The following is an 18,121-nucleotide window of genomic DNA, read 5'->3' as shown; positions in this document are numbered from 1 at the left end:
GGAATTGGGGGTGGTACTAGACACCGCAAAGCAACACGCAGCTGACAGCCATGCAGTTACAGTGAAATCTTAAGTTAACAAAACTAGCAGTGGTCACTTGAATAGAGTAAATGTCATTAGCAAAGTCCTGATGTTCTCTTTCAGAACCTACAGAAAGAGGCTCAGATTGACCAAACAGCAGCTTTCAGCTTATTTCACGCCAAACATAACCCCACTGAAACCATGGGAATTAAGTCAGGGATTACTTTGGTCCTACATGTTTTACCTAAGAAAAAGTAATACTATTGCATAACTCGCTGACCCTTACAATCTGCCACCCCAACAGGAGAACCAGGTTTCTTCAAAAAGGAGGTGAGAGCACAGCAGCTTCAGAGTCAGCAAGGGCTACATGGCTACAATCCAGGGCCCAGTGCATTCGTTCCTTTTGCCCTTGCAGACTTCCCATTACGAGACATAGCCAGGAACCAGAAACCTATAAGAGTCTGTTTTTATTTATTATTATTATTTATCCTATAATAGTGTCTAGAGGCTAAGGCCCCACTGTATTAGACACTGTACAAACTTAGAGAGACAACCCCTTCCCCAAAGAGCTTAGAAATCAAGGAGTCCAAATCAGATTCTTTTCATATTTGTTACAATCTATTTAAAATGTCTTCAGGGCATCCCTGTAATATAGCGTGTATCATGAACAATTCAGAGCGGGAATCCTGGCCACACTGAAGTGAATCACAAAACTCCCACTGACTTCAGCGGGTCCAGGATTTCACCCCTGGTTTCAGTGCTATAGCTCTGTGAAGCAAAGCAATGTACTGAAATACAAATACAATCTTTAAAGCGGATCTAAGGTCCATTCTGAAAACCAGACATTAAAGCTGACCTGATCCAACCTCTGTTAGCACAGCAGCTTTACTTGTGAATCTCAAGGCCCGCTAAAGTATTGTGCATAAAATGAAAGCTCTGGAGTTTACAGAATATCAAAATATTATCTGCAGCCTCTCTTTCTCTCTCTCTCTCTCTCCCCTCAAGCCACCTTTAGGGTCTGTTACGTATCTAGAACAGAGGTTCTCAAACTAGGGGGCAGGTCCCCCTGGGGAGGGCGCAAAATGTATTTGAGGGGGTGCAAGCAGCTTTAGGGAAGAAAACTTACTGTGTACATTTTACCCACAGCAATGAATAACTAGCAAAACTGATTCCTCCAGACATGTCAGGTCCTCAGATGGCGCTGTGCATTTTGACAGATTTCTGTTAAGCTTGCATTGCATTATACAAAGTCGTTGCCCTCTATATGTTAATCTGTTTGTTATGACATGGTGTACACATTTAATAGTAAGCATGGACCACAATCACAGTTTCACTTTTGCTCTTATTACAATGGATAGGAAAAACAACAGGCAACATTCAACGGACCCCACCCCCCAAACTCAAATGAAAAACAAAGAAGCCGAAACGGATTCAAGGGACGCACCACTGCCGCATATCTGTATATGTACTTGTGTGGCCGGGGGGAAGAGGGAAGGAGGTAAATTACTACAGACACAAAGAAGGGGGGTGCAATCAAATATGTTTGAGAACCACTGCTCTAGAACTAAACACACTAAAGGTCAAATTCAGATCTGGTGTAAGAGGATGCACTTCCAATAAACTTGCATCCTCTTACACTGGGTCTCAATTTAGACACACCAGCCAGTGGAGCAAAAAAAGTGAACTGCTAGCAGCAGTTCAGTACTGGATCATGGAAAAATAGGTTTGGATATAGTAAGGAACATACACTATTATAGACGTAGTAACAACATGTACTATATTAAAACTATTCTTCAATACCTGGCAACAGTACTACGTACAACTAATTTTTAACAGATGTTTTAGTGTAGCAGAAAGACTTTCTCCTAAATAGTTTTAAAGTTACACAACAATATTGATAGGCTCTTACTGGAGATAAAGTAATTCAAATGGAACTTCAAAGGGCACCAAAGTTAGCAGATATGTCAGAAAGTTCCACGCACAAACTGAAATTAGGAAGCAGTCTCCATTTTGCTTTATTACAAGCATGATCATTTCTGAACAGGACTTGTTCATATACATTTACTTTAGACAAACACTGCTAAATCATTTCTCCTGTTCCAAAGCATTTTTTAACTACAGCTGCCAACTTGTTCAGATTACATTAAATGTAAATTATTTACACAAATATATAGAGAAATAGAATATACACCTTAAAAGAAAGGTCTTACAAAGTGCTTCTTATACTCCTGACACGTTACCTGTTGTGCCACTGGTAGGACAATTGGTAAGGGCTTCTCTACATTAGAAAGTTGTACCACTTTAACTGTGCCAGTATAGCTAGTGATACCACCCTTCCATACCCCAGTGTGGACACAGAATTATACCAGTATTAATGTGTTCTATACAGTATATACAGAATGAGGAACAACTATAGTGATATAAGGGCTTGTCTACACTTGAAAGGCTACAGTGGCACAACTGCAGCTGCGACACTGCAGTGTCTACACTGAAGCGCTACATATGCTGACATGAGGCATTCTACCATCTGTGTAGGTAATCCACCTCCCTGGGAGGTGGTAGCGAGGTCAATGGAAAAATTCTTCCATTGACTTAGCACTATCTACACCAAGTGTTAGGTCGACTTCACTACATCACTGAGGGTGCTGCGCATTTTTCACAACCCTGAGCGATGTAGCTGAGTTGACCTAACTGTTTAGTGTAGACCAGGCCTAAGTCACCTTTATATCAGTCTAACTTCATTCACACTAGGGCTTTAGCCATTATAATTATTTTGGTAAAATGATCAAACCCCTAATCAAAACAGATGTGCTGGTAAAACTTTTAAGTGTAGACCAGGCTTTAGTGTCTATGCTGCTCAGCTGCCCATGTTAACTTCCCCTACCTATTTGCTACCAAGTCCAACTTATCCTGGACATATAGAATTGTAGTTTTAATTTGTTCTTAATAATCAAAAACGTTAGTAAAGGTCAAGATGTCTGAGGGAAGCAGAGGGTCATTAGAGCTCAGTTATGTTTTATTTAATGTAAATACTTTTTGAAAAAGAGAATTAAAAAACTGGCTACAGCACATAGTGTAGGCAGACTATGTGCAAACTTCCCCATGTAGTTCTGCCAACACAGTTTAATCCTCATCTGCTATTCTAGTTCTGGGCACCTACTAAGCAGAAGCTGCCACACTGTTGAGTCCTGACAAATTATATGGTGGTTTTGTAATATGGACAAATGCCCATGAGGCTGAGACCACCAAATTTATTTAACCTCTAATCTAAATCAGATATAAATGCAGGCTCCCAAAGATGAAACAAAACCACTTCTGCCATCTGTCCCTTCATGACACTGTTAGGCTTTCAATCAAAATGATCTAAAACATGGTATTGTCTTAACTCTGCATAGTGGAGTAGAGGTCAATACCATTCACATACTGTACAATGTATCCTAAAGGGAAAGTCCTTCTTTTACACATTTCATGGGGAAGTTTCTTGTTTATTTTAAATCTATTTAAGGGCATAGAACCCAATCCTGCAGCCCTTGTTCAAGGCAGCAGTCATGCTGATGTCAATGGGACTACTCATAAAAGGAATGATGTGTTGGGCTCATATGTTTTACTTTCCCTAGCAATTTACTACAAGAGACGGTCTAATTAAGAAGTGTAATGTTTAGAATGATACTTATTACACTATTACGGGATAGTATTCTACTCTGTACGTAGGGCCCATTGTGATAGGTGCCATACAAACACAAAGCAAGAGACGGCTCCTGCCCCCAAGACATCACATCTGACAAAGACACACAAGAAACTTAACAAAATAAGACAAATGTGGGAAACAAAACACATGATCGTAGGTTGTGGTATAAAGATTTTATTGTCACATTTGAGAACTCCTGAGTATAATGCACTCATAACTCTGCCCCTCAGGATTTGGCAGCCATTCCACTGGTAGAAAGAATTTGCATCATCATATATATATTTATATTACACACACAAAAACTATGTTAAAAGCACATTACTCAGGTTGCAAAATCAAGCACTCAAAAGTTAGGAAATGCCAGAAACAAGGTTGTGGGAGGGAGTGAGGGCTCTGGGCAGCACCTATCTCAGGTAACTCCCAAGAAGCGGCGGCATGGCCCTCTGGCTCCTAGGTGCAGGGGCAGCCATGGGGGCTCTGTGCACTGCCCTGGCCTGGAGGTGCCACCCCCACAGCTCCAATTGCCCATGGTTCCTGGCCAATGGGAGCTATGGAGCCGACACTCAGGCAGTGCACGGAGCCCCCAAGGTGGCCTCTATGCCTAGGAACAGGAGGGACATACCGGGAGCTGCACGGAGCTCGGTAGGGAGCCTGCCAGCCCACACCAACCGGACTTTTAATGGCCCAGTCAGCGGTGCTGAGCTGAGCTCCCAAGGGTCCCTTTTCGACAGGGCATTCTGGTCGAAAACCAGACACATGGCAACAGGGGCGGCTCTACAAAGTAGGCTGCCCCAAGCAGCGCGGAGCGCTGCGCCGCCCTTCCCCAGTCCCGCGGCGGGTCCCCTCTTCCCGCGGCTCCGGCATCCTGGGGAGGGCGTCATTTGGCTCCGGTGGAGCTCCCGCCGGCATGCCTGCGGCAGGTCCACCGGAGCCGGGGACGTGCGGACCTGCCGCTGTCTTGCGTGCGGGAGCTCAACGGGAGCCGCGGGAAGACGGGACCCGCCGCAGGCATGACTGCGGCAGGTCCGCTCGTCCCGGGCTCCGGTGGACCTGCCGCAGGCATGCCGGCGGGAGCTCCACCGGAGCCAAATGACGCCCTCCCCAGCATGCCGCCCCAAGCGGGCGCTTGGCCCGCTGGTGCCTAGAGCCGCCCCTGCATGGCAACCCTATTCCCCTCCCCTCTCCCCTGGTCTGGTTCTTGTCCCCTTTGCATTGAAGTCAGGCTGCCACCTCCTCCACAATGACAGGGTACCAGCAAGGGGAGCACTGAGTGCGCAGGACAGAGTGTCTCTCTGCTCTCAGTTCCTGTGCCTCGCACAATACCAACCTGCAGCAGCTAGAAGCAGCAATTACAGGGAAAATCCTGCTCAGTCCCTGCAGTCCTGGGCTGGAGCATTCTCAGGGCAGACAGAATCTGCAAAAATTTAGCTACCAAACTCTAATCCATCTCAACTGAGCATGCAAGAAGTGAGATTTTTTTTGAAGGTCTATAACAGGGGTTGGCAACCTACAGCACGCGTGCCAAACATGGCACGCAAGCCGATTCTGAGCGGCATGCAGCTGCCTGCCGCAGTTCCAGCCTCCAGCCCCACTCAGCTCCCCCGGCCCACCGCTCTCCCTTGCGGGGGCAGGAGGCAGAAGCATGGTTCTACGGCAGCCAAGCTCCCCCTCCCCTGCTTCTTCCCCCAGCCTGGTGCTTCCCTGCCCCCCCCATCCCTGAGCCAATCAGTTGATGGCCCTTGCGAGGGGGAGGGGGAAGAGCGGCAGCGTGCAGACAGCTCCCTGCAGGACGCAGAGAGAGGTAGGGACGGAGCCTGGGGGAAGTGGATGGAACAGGGCACATCTCTTCCAGCCCTCTGCCCTGACCCCCCCCCCACACACACTCAGCATTCTGCCCTGCACCCCCATGCCCCCCAGCCCTCTGCCCTGACCCCACACACACTCAGCATTCTGCCCTGCACCCCCCATGCCCCCCAGCCCTCTGCCCTGACCCCACACACACTCAGCCCTCTGCCCTGCAGCCCCCAGACCCCCCAGCCCTCTGCCCTGACCGCCCCACTCAGGCTTCTGCCCTGCACCCCACCATACGCCCAGCCCTCTGCCCTGACCCCACACACACTCAGCCCTCTGCCCTGCAGCCCCCATAGCCCTCAGCCCTCTGCCCTGACCCTTGAACCCCCCCCACAACCATCCCTCTGCCCTTCAACCCCCCACCCCCCCAGCCCTCTGCCCTGACCTTTGAAACCCCTACACACCCAGCCTTCTGCCCTACACCCCCCCACCCCAGCCCTCTGCCCTGACCCCACACACACTCAGCCCTCTGCCCTGCAGCCCCCATACCCCCCAGCCCTCTGCCCTGACCTCCCCACTCAGGCTTCTGCCCTGCATCCCACCATACGCCTAGCCCTCTGCCCTGACCCCACACACACTCAGCCCTCTGCCCTGCAGCCCCCATACCCCTCAGCCCTCTGCCCTGACCCTTGAACCCCCACACCCAGCCCTCTGCCCTGAACCCCCACCCCACACACACCCAGCCCTCTGCCCTGCACCCCCACACCCCCAGCCCTCTGCCCTGACCTTTGAAACCCCTACACACCCAGCCTTCTGCCCTACACCCCCACCCCAGCCCTCTGTCCTGATCCCTGAACCCTCCTCCCCCAGCCTTCTACCCTGACCCCTGAACACCCCCCCCCCCAAGTCTGGGGTCCTGGCCGCAGGCTCTGCTCAGCCCACTGCCACCCTAGGTGAACAGAACCCCAGGCTGGCAGCGGGCTGAGCAGGCTGGCGGCGTAAGATCAGCATTTTAATTTAATTTTAAATGAAGCTTCTTAAACATTTTGAAAACCTTGTTTACTTTACATACAATAGTTTAGTTATATAATATAGACTTATAGAAAAGGACCTTCTAAAAATGTTAAAATGTATTATCGGCACGCAAAACCTTAAATTAGTGAATAAATGAAGACTCAGCACACTACTTCTGAAAGGCTGCCGACCCCTGGTCTATAACTTGGCCAAATTTGTTTCATAGGAACAGTAAAAGGCACATCTCTGACCCAAAGGCACTCCCCCCCCGCCTAATTTCTCATCCCTGTTCCAAAGCAGGGAAGCACTAGAGTATCTCAAACAGTTACACTAATTGGTTTTAACATGGGCAAAACAACATTTTTTCCCCCAATCTCATTCTCAGAAACAGCTGAACCATTTGTGCTGAAAGTTTCCAAAACAATTCAGCCTGAGGCAAACACTCTGCATGCATAATTTCAGATTGAATGGTTAAAATTTGATAGTTATAAGAAATTGAAAGCTTCCAGCAAGCTTAAACATAAACATTGCTACCAGTTTTACCTATAATTCCCACCTCGCACAAAGGTTAGGTGCCATAACCTCCCCCAACCCCCACCCAAAAGAGCACCACCTATCTGATTCTAACTCAATCCCTTACTATACAATTATTTCTATTAAGAATATATATGATTTGAGGAAATCCATAAAACAAACATCAATTTGATCCCAAAATCCCAGGATTGCAAAATAACTCTAGAATTCGATTCTCTACAGCCACAATTAGGATTTTGTTTCCTACAGTGTGACAATATCATTGCTACAGCCGCATCTTATCTTTAAAAGATGTCATAAATCAACATAATATGGCAGATTAATAGATTTGGGTTTGGCTATCTCCACCACACTACTCATTTAAATACCAGAAGTTGTGGGAATGATAATAATTAACTTGGGAAAATCCACAGAATTAAAGGCAGTGATGCCATTACAATAATAATAGTGAAGAAGGATGGTCATGTGACTAAGGCATTAGACTGGGGTCAGATGTTGAATGAAGGCCTCTTGCTTCTACTAGACTACAAATAGCGACTGCTGAGGAAGCAGTGCCATTAATGTCTGTGCAATTTAGTGACTTCAACTTGCAAAGTAAGATCAGTGCATGCCATGGTTTGTGAAATAAAGGTTATGTGTCAGCTATTATATCTCCTGGAATTTCTAAATTAGTGTTGCTTATTTGATTCCTATGTTTGTGACAAAGAATGTTGACACAACTAGGGTTTCCTGCACGACTGAATTCCTAGTTCTTCAGACCAGAAAGATCTACTACACCTATCAAAGAAACACAGGTATTTTCCAGAAAACTTTAGAGAAAACAGCAGCACACAATGATGCCTATTTAGAAGTGAATGAGATATTACAAGCACTAGAGCAGGGATCTGCAACCTTTGGCACGCGGCTTGCCAGGGTAAGCACCCTGGCGGGCCAGGCCGGGCTGGTTTGTTTACCTGCCGCGTCCGCAGGTTCGGCTGATCATGGCTCCCACTGGCCGCAGTTCACCATCCCAGGCCAATAGGGGCGGTGGGAAGCAGTGGCCAGCACGTCCCTCGGCCCGCACCGCTTCCTGCAGCCTCCATTGACCTGGAGCAGCGAACCAAAACCTGCAGACACAGCAGGTAAACAAACAGGCCCAGCCCACTAGGGTGTTTACCCTGGCGAGCCGTGTGCCAAAAGGTGGCCGACCCCTGCACTAGAGGAACAATCATGGTCTCACACATGGTGTTTCATAGTCTGCTCTTTAAAGGGAAGGAACTCTTATTTTTAAATAAAAGACGAATTTTTACATTTTAGATGTGTAAAAACACAGAATTATTTAGGCCTTTCCATTTTTTAAAAATAAAAAGTTACATTTACTGAAAAATCCAATCTTAGTTACCAAGTCTTAATTTAATTCAAATACATGTGTTACCCAATTTACAAATGTGATCATCCTTCCCCAATCCCACAATCAAATCCATGTGGCTGGAGCCTCTCTCTTGTGTGGCGTTTCATTGACTACAGTGGGGCTCTGTATTAGCATGAGTCCAGATCTTCTGTTGCAGGACTAGGGCCTAAGTGAGCAGTTTCAGGAAATAAGATGAAAAGAGACTATCTAGTAGTTTAGGGCTCATTTTTATAAGTTTGTATTAAAAATGGGGGGGGGGGGGGAGAAGGGTTAACCAAACCCAATGTTTTAGGAGTAAAAATAAATCAATGAAAGCTGTTGTTAAATAAAAAGTGCCGAAACCCAAGCACAACACAGAACGATAAGTGCCAGAGAATGTTTCTGACCAGTTTTGTTTTGTTGTCCAAAGAACATGAAGTACACAAAGGAAGCAAATAACAGGGGGAAAGTTTTAGGTCTTGTCTACATGGTATATTAGGCTACACCAGAACAGTGTAAATTCTAGTGCACTCTAGTGCACACTAGCGTTTTCTGCACTAACTGACCTAACTAACTGACATTGCTGGTGTGCATGAAAAGTTCCTAGTGCTCATTAATGTAGTACTTTTTGAAAGGGGACTACATCAACATTTAAAATTTGTTTGATAACACAATTAAGGACTTTAACTTGTGTACCTATTCAAATATATTTATATGTATGACTTAAGAGATATGTGGAGCTCTGTTTTGTCAAGAATCTTTTATGAATAGGACTCAAAGTGTTTCTAATATGTATCTTTGCTTTAAAGCACAATTCCACTTAATAAAAAACTTTGTTACAGAAAACTTAAGGCTCAGTTTAATCCACAGACCCCACATACGACTCCAGATGGGTAGGAGAGAGGTGTGTCTCAGAGAGGCTCAGCATAAAATGTGGAATTCACATTTGTGCTAGGAAAAAAAACAACAACTCAGTTTCACATTTCAGAGCCAGGATAATGAACTTGTCTGAATACACTATGTGTCCATGAGTCCAAAACAAAACAAAAAAAGAACCCTGAAAATTTATATAGGATCCTTTAGAGCAGTTGCTCTCAACCTTTCAAGACTACTGTACCCCTTTCAGGAGTTGGATTTGTCTTGCGTAGCCCCAAGTTTCACCTCACTTAAAAACTACTTGCTTAGAAAATCAGAAATAAAAATGCAAAGATGTCACAGCACACTATTACTGAAAAATTGCTTACTTTCTCATTTTTACCATATAATTATAAAATAAATCAACTGGAATATAAATATTGTACTTATATTTCAGTGTACAGTATACAGAGCAGTATAAACAAGTCTGGTCTCTATGAAATTTTAGTTTGCACTGACTTCGCTAGTGCTTTTTATGTAGCCTGTTGTAAAACTAGGCAAATATTCAGATGAGTTGATGTACCCCCTGGAAGACCTCTGTGTATCCCCAGGGGTACATGTACCTCTGGTTGAGAACCGCTGCTTTAGAGTACTACAAGCTTTAGGAAGGGGATGTGTGAGACTGTATTTATATCATCGTGGACATATACTGTATCAGCATGAGGAAAGAGGGGCACGTATGTATCTGTAACTTACTTTCACGTGGAGTTCAAATTGGATGTAGAGGAAACATCTTCATTAATGGGATTCCACATAACCTTATTCAGCATAATTCTACTATCAGCACTGGGAAGATCCTCAGCTATCCAGATTATTTTTGTTTCAAATATTCAGTGTTTTCTATTGTCATGATCAAAGTTTTCTTCTATGTACAAATGAAAATGGAATTGTTTAAAAGTAAAACAATAAATATAGGAATTATTTTAGTACTGTCAGAACATTAATTGCATTTGAATAAAACCAAAGAACCAGAGTAACTCAGCTCAGTGGGACTACTTCTGTGGGTAAAGCTACTCACAAGCATAAATGCTTCCAGGATCAGGATCTACAAAACAGAAAAAGAATATTTCCAGGAACTATGAGAAACTCATAACTGTCTTGAGTATGTTCACAATAGTGATGCCATACTCTTTTGATCTGCATTGTCCGGCTTCTACTTGTTTACAAATTGATTTATAGCATCAAATACCAGCTTAACTTTGAACTACTATTTAATATCCCTGTGTTACTTCCTGTTTACATTATTTGTGTGCATAACCTCAGGTATATTCTGTGCAGCCAATTGTTCCTCCTGTAATTTCCTTCCTGTAACTATCACTCTGAAATACAAATAAATTGTTGTAGGGAGGGGAAGTCATAGATATCTATTCAGAGAAGAGTACTTAAAAAAAAAAAAAGCAAGTCTCCTGTTCCCCCAAGTTTCTTCATCTAATAATAGGTAACAAGGGACTGCTACATATATCCAAGAAAAAATAAATGCTAAGACATCCAGAAAAGGTTCTAACAAAAAGCAGTACAAATAGAGGCCCCATTAGCTAATGCACCCCTTTTCAAGACAGTGAAGTCCCACTGAAATCAAAAGTATTAAGTGCTTTCCTGAATCAGGGTCATCAGCTCTGACTCTGCAATGCAATATGTCCACAATGGGTCAAGTTCCCAAGTGGGCCTCTAAATTGCATTTACATATTTTGTATGTGCACAGCATACATCTGTGATTGCAAAACAGATAATGTTCAACTGCTTGACTTGAACATGCATAACTGAATTTTGCACATGTAAGCAGGTGCTTACATGAAGTCTGTCAATGGAATTGTATAGGCCCCTTTGATCATTTGACACAGTATATTTCTGTTACTATAGAAAAAGCAAAATTTTCATGAAGATAACAAAGGCCACATGTTAAAGATCTCTAATGGTTCTGCACTCCAGCCTTTAGTAGGAACATAATTATAAAGACCATTGAAAGAAAAGTATGTGGAGGACATATCTACAATGAAAAAAGTCAGGAAGAATACAAGTCCAATCTATAAAGCCACAGAATCAAGGTCATTTCCAGCAAGATAACATGTTTGATTATTAGAGTTCTTACCCATCACTAGGGTTCTGGACCACCACCAAATTCAACTCTCATGCTAGCAATGTTAACTGACACTCATGCTCATCACATATATGATAGATCAGGGGTCGGCAACCTTTCAGAAGTGCTGTGCCGAGTCTTCATTTATTCACTCTAATTGAAGGTTTCGCATGCCAGTAATACATTTTAACGTTTTTAGAATGTCTCTTTCTAGAAGTCTATAATATATAACTAAACTATTGTTGTATGTAAAGTAAATAAGGTTTTTAAAAAGTTTAAGAAGCTTCATTTAAAATTAAATTAAAATACAAAGCCCCCCAGACCGGTGGCCAGGACCTGGGCAGCGTGAGTGCCACTGAAAATCAGCTGGCGTGCTGCCTTCGGCACCCGTGCCATAGATTGCCTACCCCTGTGATAGATGGACCATGGCCATCAGAAAACATTTCTGTATTTTAAACTATAATGGCATGTAAACAGGAAACATGATTACTGTATTCTGGCAGTCTTCTAGGTAGCTGTTAAAAGGGACAGTGTCAATTTAAAATCTAGGCAGCTTCCAAAAACAAGTAAAAAGTATTTTCAGGTACTACACCTGACCCCAAAGTCCCTGATTGGTATTAATCTTGCTGGCTCAAAGAGTCTCTATAGGCAGTAACTCTAAACAGATGATCTCTTATGACCCTGAGAAGTGCTGGATCAAGCACAAAAACAAGAGCTCAAAGAAATAACGAAACCTACCCAACTTGTCTATGATATAAAGGTGCACCTAAAGCTGCCATCACTTTCTTAATTACTTTTCCAAAGACCAGGGAATTGAAGACAGGGTGGTAGTCAACATACTTCAGAATGTATCATGAAGAGACCTTGTGAGGATGGGTCAGGGAGGACAAGGACTGGAACCACAGTTGAATTTCAGAGAACCCAAACCTAATGTATCTGTCTGAAATTGTGTGTGCCCGCATGCATGAGTGGAAAAGAAGGAAAAGACGCATCTTTCGACCATACATACCTTTAAAAAATAAATAAAAAATATAAAAATAAATACCTTTGAGGGTCTCTGCCTCAGTGCCAGCAGCCCAGTTCTCATAAGAACCCTACAATAACAAATCAGTATCTGTGTGCACACAGTGTAAGAGAACAAATGTCAGTAAAACAGATTCTCGTTCAAGCTCCCAACTGGTCATTTTCAATAACCGGGGGGGGGGGAGGGGAAGTGTTACAAAAGTGAATCTGACATTTTCCTTTTAGCCATTTTTCTTGTTTGCCTTGCCATTATTTCACCACCAATTCCAGGCATCTTTGTGAAACTGTATTTTCATGGTCACTTTCAACTGGTATACAGCAAACCATCTCATTTCTAAGAACAGAAAATACTTGGGGTTTTACAGGGAACTTTCACCTCACGATAATTCATTCCTGTTCCTTTAAGCATATAGTCATCAACTGATGCTTCTGACGGACATCATGCTCTAAATAAACAGGCTCTTCTGGCTGTCACACAACTTCCTCCTGAAGTTCTGGTGGGTAAAAGTTGAAAAAAATTGCCAAAATACAGAGACCAGCAACTTCTGAGCTGACTTAGGCCTGGTCTACACTACACTTTTAAACCGAATTTAGCAGCGTTAAACCAATTTAACCCTGCACCCATCCACACAACGAGGCCCTTTATATCGATATAAAGGGCTCTTTAAACCGATTTCTGTACTCCTCCCCGACGAGAGGAGTAGCGCTGAAATCGGTATTGCCATGTTGGATTAGGGTTAGTGTGGCCGCAAATCGATGGTATTGGCCTCCGGGTGGTATCCCACAGTGCACCATTGTGACCACTCTGGAAAGCAATCTGAACTCGGATGCACTGGCCAGGTAGACAGGAAAAGCCCTGCGAACAGTGCTGTGACACAAGCATAACGGAAAGCCAAAAAATCAAATGGACGCTCATGGAGGGAGGGAGGGGGTACTGAGGATTCCAGCTATCCCACAGTCCCCGCAGTCTCCGAAAAGCATTTGCATTCTTGGCTGAGCTCCCAATCCAGGGAAAAAGGGCATGAAATGATTGTCTGCCGTTGCTTTCACGGAGGAAGGATTGAGAGACCCGCGACACTGTTTTTGCATTGGGATCTCAACCCAGAATTCCAATGGGCGGGGGAGACTGCGGGAACTATGGGATAGCTACCCACAGTGCAACGCTCCGGAAATCGACGCTAGCCTCGGTACATGGACACACACCGCCGAATTAATGTGCTTAGTGTGGCCACGTGCACTCGACTTTATACAATCTGTTTTACAAAACCGGTTTATGTAAAATTGGAATAATCCCGTAGTGTAGACATACCCTTAGATAACAATCTACAAAGACTTCAGTACAGAGCAAACAAGATGAAAAGCCACATTCAACATGGCTGGATTTCTATACTAGCATGAATACCTTAAATTGCTCAGGAGTGTGTGTGTGTGTGTGTGGCACCTGTCACATTTTTAGTTGTGTAGGAGTCTCTGCTGTCAAAATGAGAACCGTTCATTCTAACATGTACAGCATCACATTTGAAAGTAATACTGAGTGACTTACCACAAGGACTTACCAGAGAGTATTTTAATATAAAAAATATACCACTTAATAATGGTCCCAGAACTGTGAAAGTGCCCTCTTCTGCAGCCCTTACTCACCAGAGTAGTCTCATGTAAGTCAAATAAACTACTCCAGCAAATATAGACTATAGAACCAGACCATTAAAAAAGACAACCTGAGTATTTTGAATATTTCTAGTGGGACTCCTATCAGCCAGCAGCAGACTCGAAGGTCCGTGCTCTGGGTTCTTTTAAAACTTCTAAGACTACTGGCCTGGCTATCCCCAATTTCAGAGGAAGCCAGTCAGTTTGACAAAGGCTCATCAGGTCTAGGAGGGCTGTAAAAATGGCTGGCCTTATCTTCACTGAGTCTGTGCTTGAGAAGTTCCAGAGCAGAGTGAGAAGTTTAGAACAACCCAAGGGAACATTACTGAGTGTCTATTAAAAGGAGGTTGGTAAAGCAGTGGTGTATTTTAACAAATGTTTAGAGGATGAAGTAAATGTATAAATCAACTCTACACTAACACCAGATTAGGAGGAATCATGAACAGAGAAAAGGACAGAGATAAATTACAAAAGGATCTTGAGAGCATGGAGAAATAGATAATTATTAACAAGTTGAGATTTAATTCTGATAAATGCAAAGCAATATGCTTAGGGGGAAAATAATAATGAGTAATACCAGAGAAGAGACCAATGGTTAGAATGTAGTAATGTAGAGAAGTTTATATGGGGTGAACTGTAATACTGAACTGGACAAATTAAGTGTGATAATGTTAACAAAATAATTAAAAAAAGAGCTCATGCAGTACAGCAAATACCCAGATCACTCAACCCTCGTAACTAAACCTCTTGATTAACAAATCTGACTTCTTTCTCCTCCTCCCCCCAACACCTCATCAAGAGCTGTACAGACATAGTAACCCTGGATGAGAACATTCCCAGCCCAAATCACAGCCCCTATAGAACAGGTCAGTCTCTTTTCAGTGCACTGCGTATGTGAACTCTTCATCCAAACCTCCCTTTATCTGAAAGTTGTGGTTGGTCCCAAAGACCTTTGGATACTCAGGGTCAACGGGATGCCCGAACAAGGATGAATTATTACACTGAATATAGCATTAGTAAGGCCACACTAGTGTCCTTTGTACAGTATGAAGCATGTTTTTAAAATAAATGATACACAAAAATAAAAACACTGATAAAGTGGAGGGGAAACCCAAAAGGGTTCAGGAATCATAAGGGAATTACAAAATATGATTTATGCAGAGAGAGTAAAGAAATTTAACATGTACAGCCTAGAGGAATGATAAAAAGCAGGTGTAACTATCCAAACACTTGAGAGTTCTGAGATTTAAAGGGGGAACAGTTGTAAAGCTTAAAGAAGTGTCATGAAAATAAAACCAGAAAATTTAAAATAGAAAGCATTTTTAACTAAAGTTTAAATCCTTGATTCTGCAGAGACTTACACACGCTGAGTAGTAGCACTGTATAAGCCTTATGCACATGTGTACATTTTTGCAAGAACAAGACGTAATAGAAAGACAAATTATTCTGTAGTTTAATCGATAAAGGGATGGTGTTAGATCCCTAATTTTAAGGGGTTCATTTTCAAAAGGACCTTTACCAGCCCTCCACTTGTATTAGCATAAAACAACATGCAACCATACACATGCCCACCTTTAGCACACCTGCAGGCACTTGAAACAGTCTGAATCTTGGGTGCATACAGACGTTAGACTATTGTTTAAGTGTACACACTGGTATTTGCACCTCTTCAGGGTGTGAAAACTTTGCACATAACATATTCAACTTGAAGTCTGAAAATGTATCCCTAAAGGTGTATCCAAGTTTTCTTTTGAAAACAGCTGAGATTAGTAGAGTGGAAAATCCACTACTCATGCAGAAGAATGGATTAGATGACCCAGGATTCCATTCCAATCCCCATCATCCAAAACTCTACAGTACTAAAAACAAATTACTTTGATGGAGAATGAAGAATAATCTGTCATCATGAAGTTCTACAAGAATAACTGTGAAAAATGTTGGTTCAGGATACGTTGCCAAGGTCTCATGGTAGGAATAGTTTATCAGATGGTCTATGTTTCAGTTTGTCCAGACCTAGACGAATTAGTGTCTCTTCTGTTCCTAATTTTACTACTTCTAAAGAGTCAAAGCTGGATCTTTTTGGAGTCTCTCTTATAAATTTGGGCTACGATAATTTCCCAATCACATGAAGCAGCCGTTACACAATGGGAGAACTTATCATAGCCCAAATTTACTAGAGATACTTCAAAAAGATCCAGCTTTGAATTTTTAGAAGCAGTAAAGGTGGGAACAAAAGAAACATTAATTCAGCAAGGTCTGAACAAACCTGCCACTTTACTGTAGGTGCTGCATCTTCAGATTACTGAGGAAGAGGATGTCAGTGAAAACAATGGTGAATGTATTGCCAGGAATTCTGATTTAAATTCTAAGTATTCACATGAGATTAATTTTGTATTTCTTTCCCTTTAGCTATTTTGATCATTAGCTGGGTGAAGAAGAAACTCAGGACAGTTTAAACCAACATTTAGTAGTAAGAGAATCTGCCACTAAGATTGTGTTACATCTTTATATAAACAGTGTTCTTCATCTTTGAAGAAATTTATTTATAATTTTATCTCTATGTATATTTCTCTGGTGCTAATCTCTGCACAGTGCCTTTATAATCATCAGTTAATTCTCCCAACAGCTCACAATAGGCAAAGATTATCCTCTTTTTACTGATGGAGAAGTTGAGGCTGAGAGGCTGCCCAAAGCTAAAGAGAAAGTTAGTGCTAGAGGTAAAATTAGAGCGCATTAGAATCTGGTTCCCATATTAGTTCTCAGACCAATCAACTCACTCTCTGATGACTATTTGATCAAATAAACCAAAAAAGACTCACATCTTCCATGCCAAAGCCAACATTCACACTCATGTCTATTACGTATCCTGTATTCAACCTTCCATGACAAAGTATGGCAAAACTGAAATGTTAGGGCACAGAACATAAAACACTAATGGCTGAAAAAGACTGAAGTTCAGTATCAGAATGGTCATTTGAAGAAAATGCCTCGATAGTTTCAGAAAATGAGATTCCACCCAAATAGTTACAAAATTAATGAAGTGAAATGGAAATACAGGAAAGCAAATAAACCCCTTGAAAACAGCAGCCATGATGCAGCATGTCATCACATGACCTTTTCATTTAGCAGGTTTTAACCTTAACCTGCGTGATCATCAATTTAGTATTGTGCTGGCTACTGCAAACACTGCAAGTTTTTAAGCCAGCTATTGTTTTCAGTGTAACATGCATAAATAATTCCCATTAACCTTACTGGGAACTTTGTGCATGTGGGCGAGGAAGTCAAGATGCCCCCAAGTACTTAAATTCAAGAGAGCTTGTTTTCTGCATGTTCTAAACAAGTGTCAATGTAAATTACTTGTTTGTACGTGTGCGTGTATGTGTGTCCACATGCGTGTGCATGCCTTGTACATTTATGAGTATCATGCTAACTAAAAAAACATGTTTAATGCATCAGTCCTACAGAAGATTTGCTGCAGGGAGGGTGTATGCTCCTCTCAGTAAGTAAGGAATGTCTAACTTAGCAGTACCCGTAATAGGACAAGTTAAAAAAACAAAACAAAGCAAAATAAAAGAAAACCCACACCACACTTACTCCAAAACTTACATAATTTAAAGCATTTTAAGTCCTATATTCCATGCTATCAGAACCTTGATAGATCACAGAGTGCATGTGCAATCTGTTTTAAATACAGTTTAAATGCTGTGTCTGAAAAGAAGGTATTTGCAAACAAAAAGACTATTTTTATTTCTATAAACATATTGTACTATAAACAAATAAATCTCTGCCTTTGCTATCAGCATTTGCAGGCATCAGGAAGCATCCTAAATGGTGAAGTGACTTGACCTAACCTAACATGAGGTGATGGATGCATTTTACTTTTTAAGTCAAAAGGACACTTAGAGTTGATTTTTACAATGATGAAAAAGATAACATTTGCTCTGCTTTATTTTCAAACTCTTATCCTATCAGTAAAATCTGATCTTTCTGAGTTGTTTACACGCTTCTGCTCTCTGCTGTCGCCAGAAAGGCTTTCTCTAGC

General features: G+C 42.5%; 1 protein-coding gene across 11 annotated transcripts in view; it reads right to left on the bottom strand.

The window, feature by feature from the left end:
• Nucleotides 1-18,121, bottom strand: part of TGFBR3 (transforming growth factor beta receptor 3) — a 191,509-nt gene that overhangs the window by 78,346 nt on the left and 95,042 nt on the right. For 9 of the 11 annotated variants that reach the window (XM_039486089.1, XM_039486084.1, XM_039486086.1 and 6 more), the window contains exon 4: nt 12,455-12,523. The exons of 1 other annotated variant lie outside the window; for it this stretch is intronic. In XM_039486089.1, coding sequence (XP_039342023.1) covers nt 12,455-12,523 — 69 coding nt within the window. The remainder of the gene's footprint in view (nt 1-12,454; nt 12,524-18,121) is intronic. One more of the 11 variants, XM_039486094.1, reaches the window with a different exon arrangement.

Source organism: Mauremys reevesii, linkage group 8, assembly GCF_016161935.1.
Source record: "Mauremys reevesii isolate NIE-2019 linkage group 8, ASM1616193v1, whole genome shotgun sequence".
In the NCBI taxonomy this organism is placed as follows: domain Eukaryota; kingdom Metazoa; phylum Chordata; order Testudines; family Geoemydidae; genus Mauremys; species Mauremys reevesii.
This window is presented reverse-complemented; position numbering and strand designations above follow the sequence as displayed.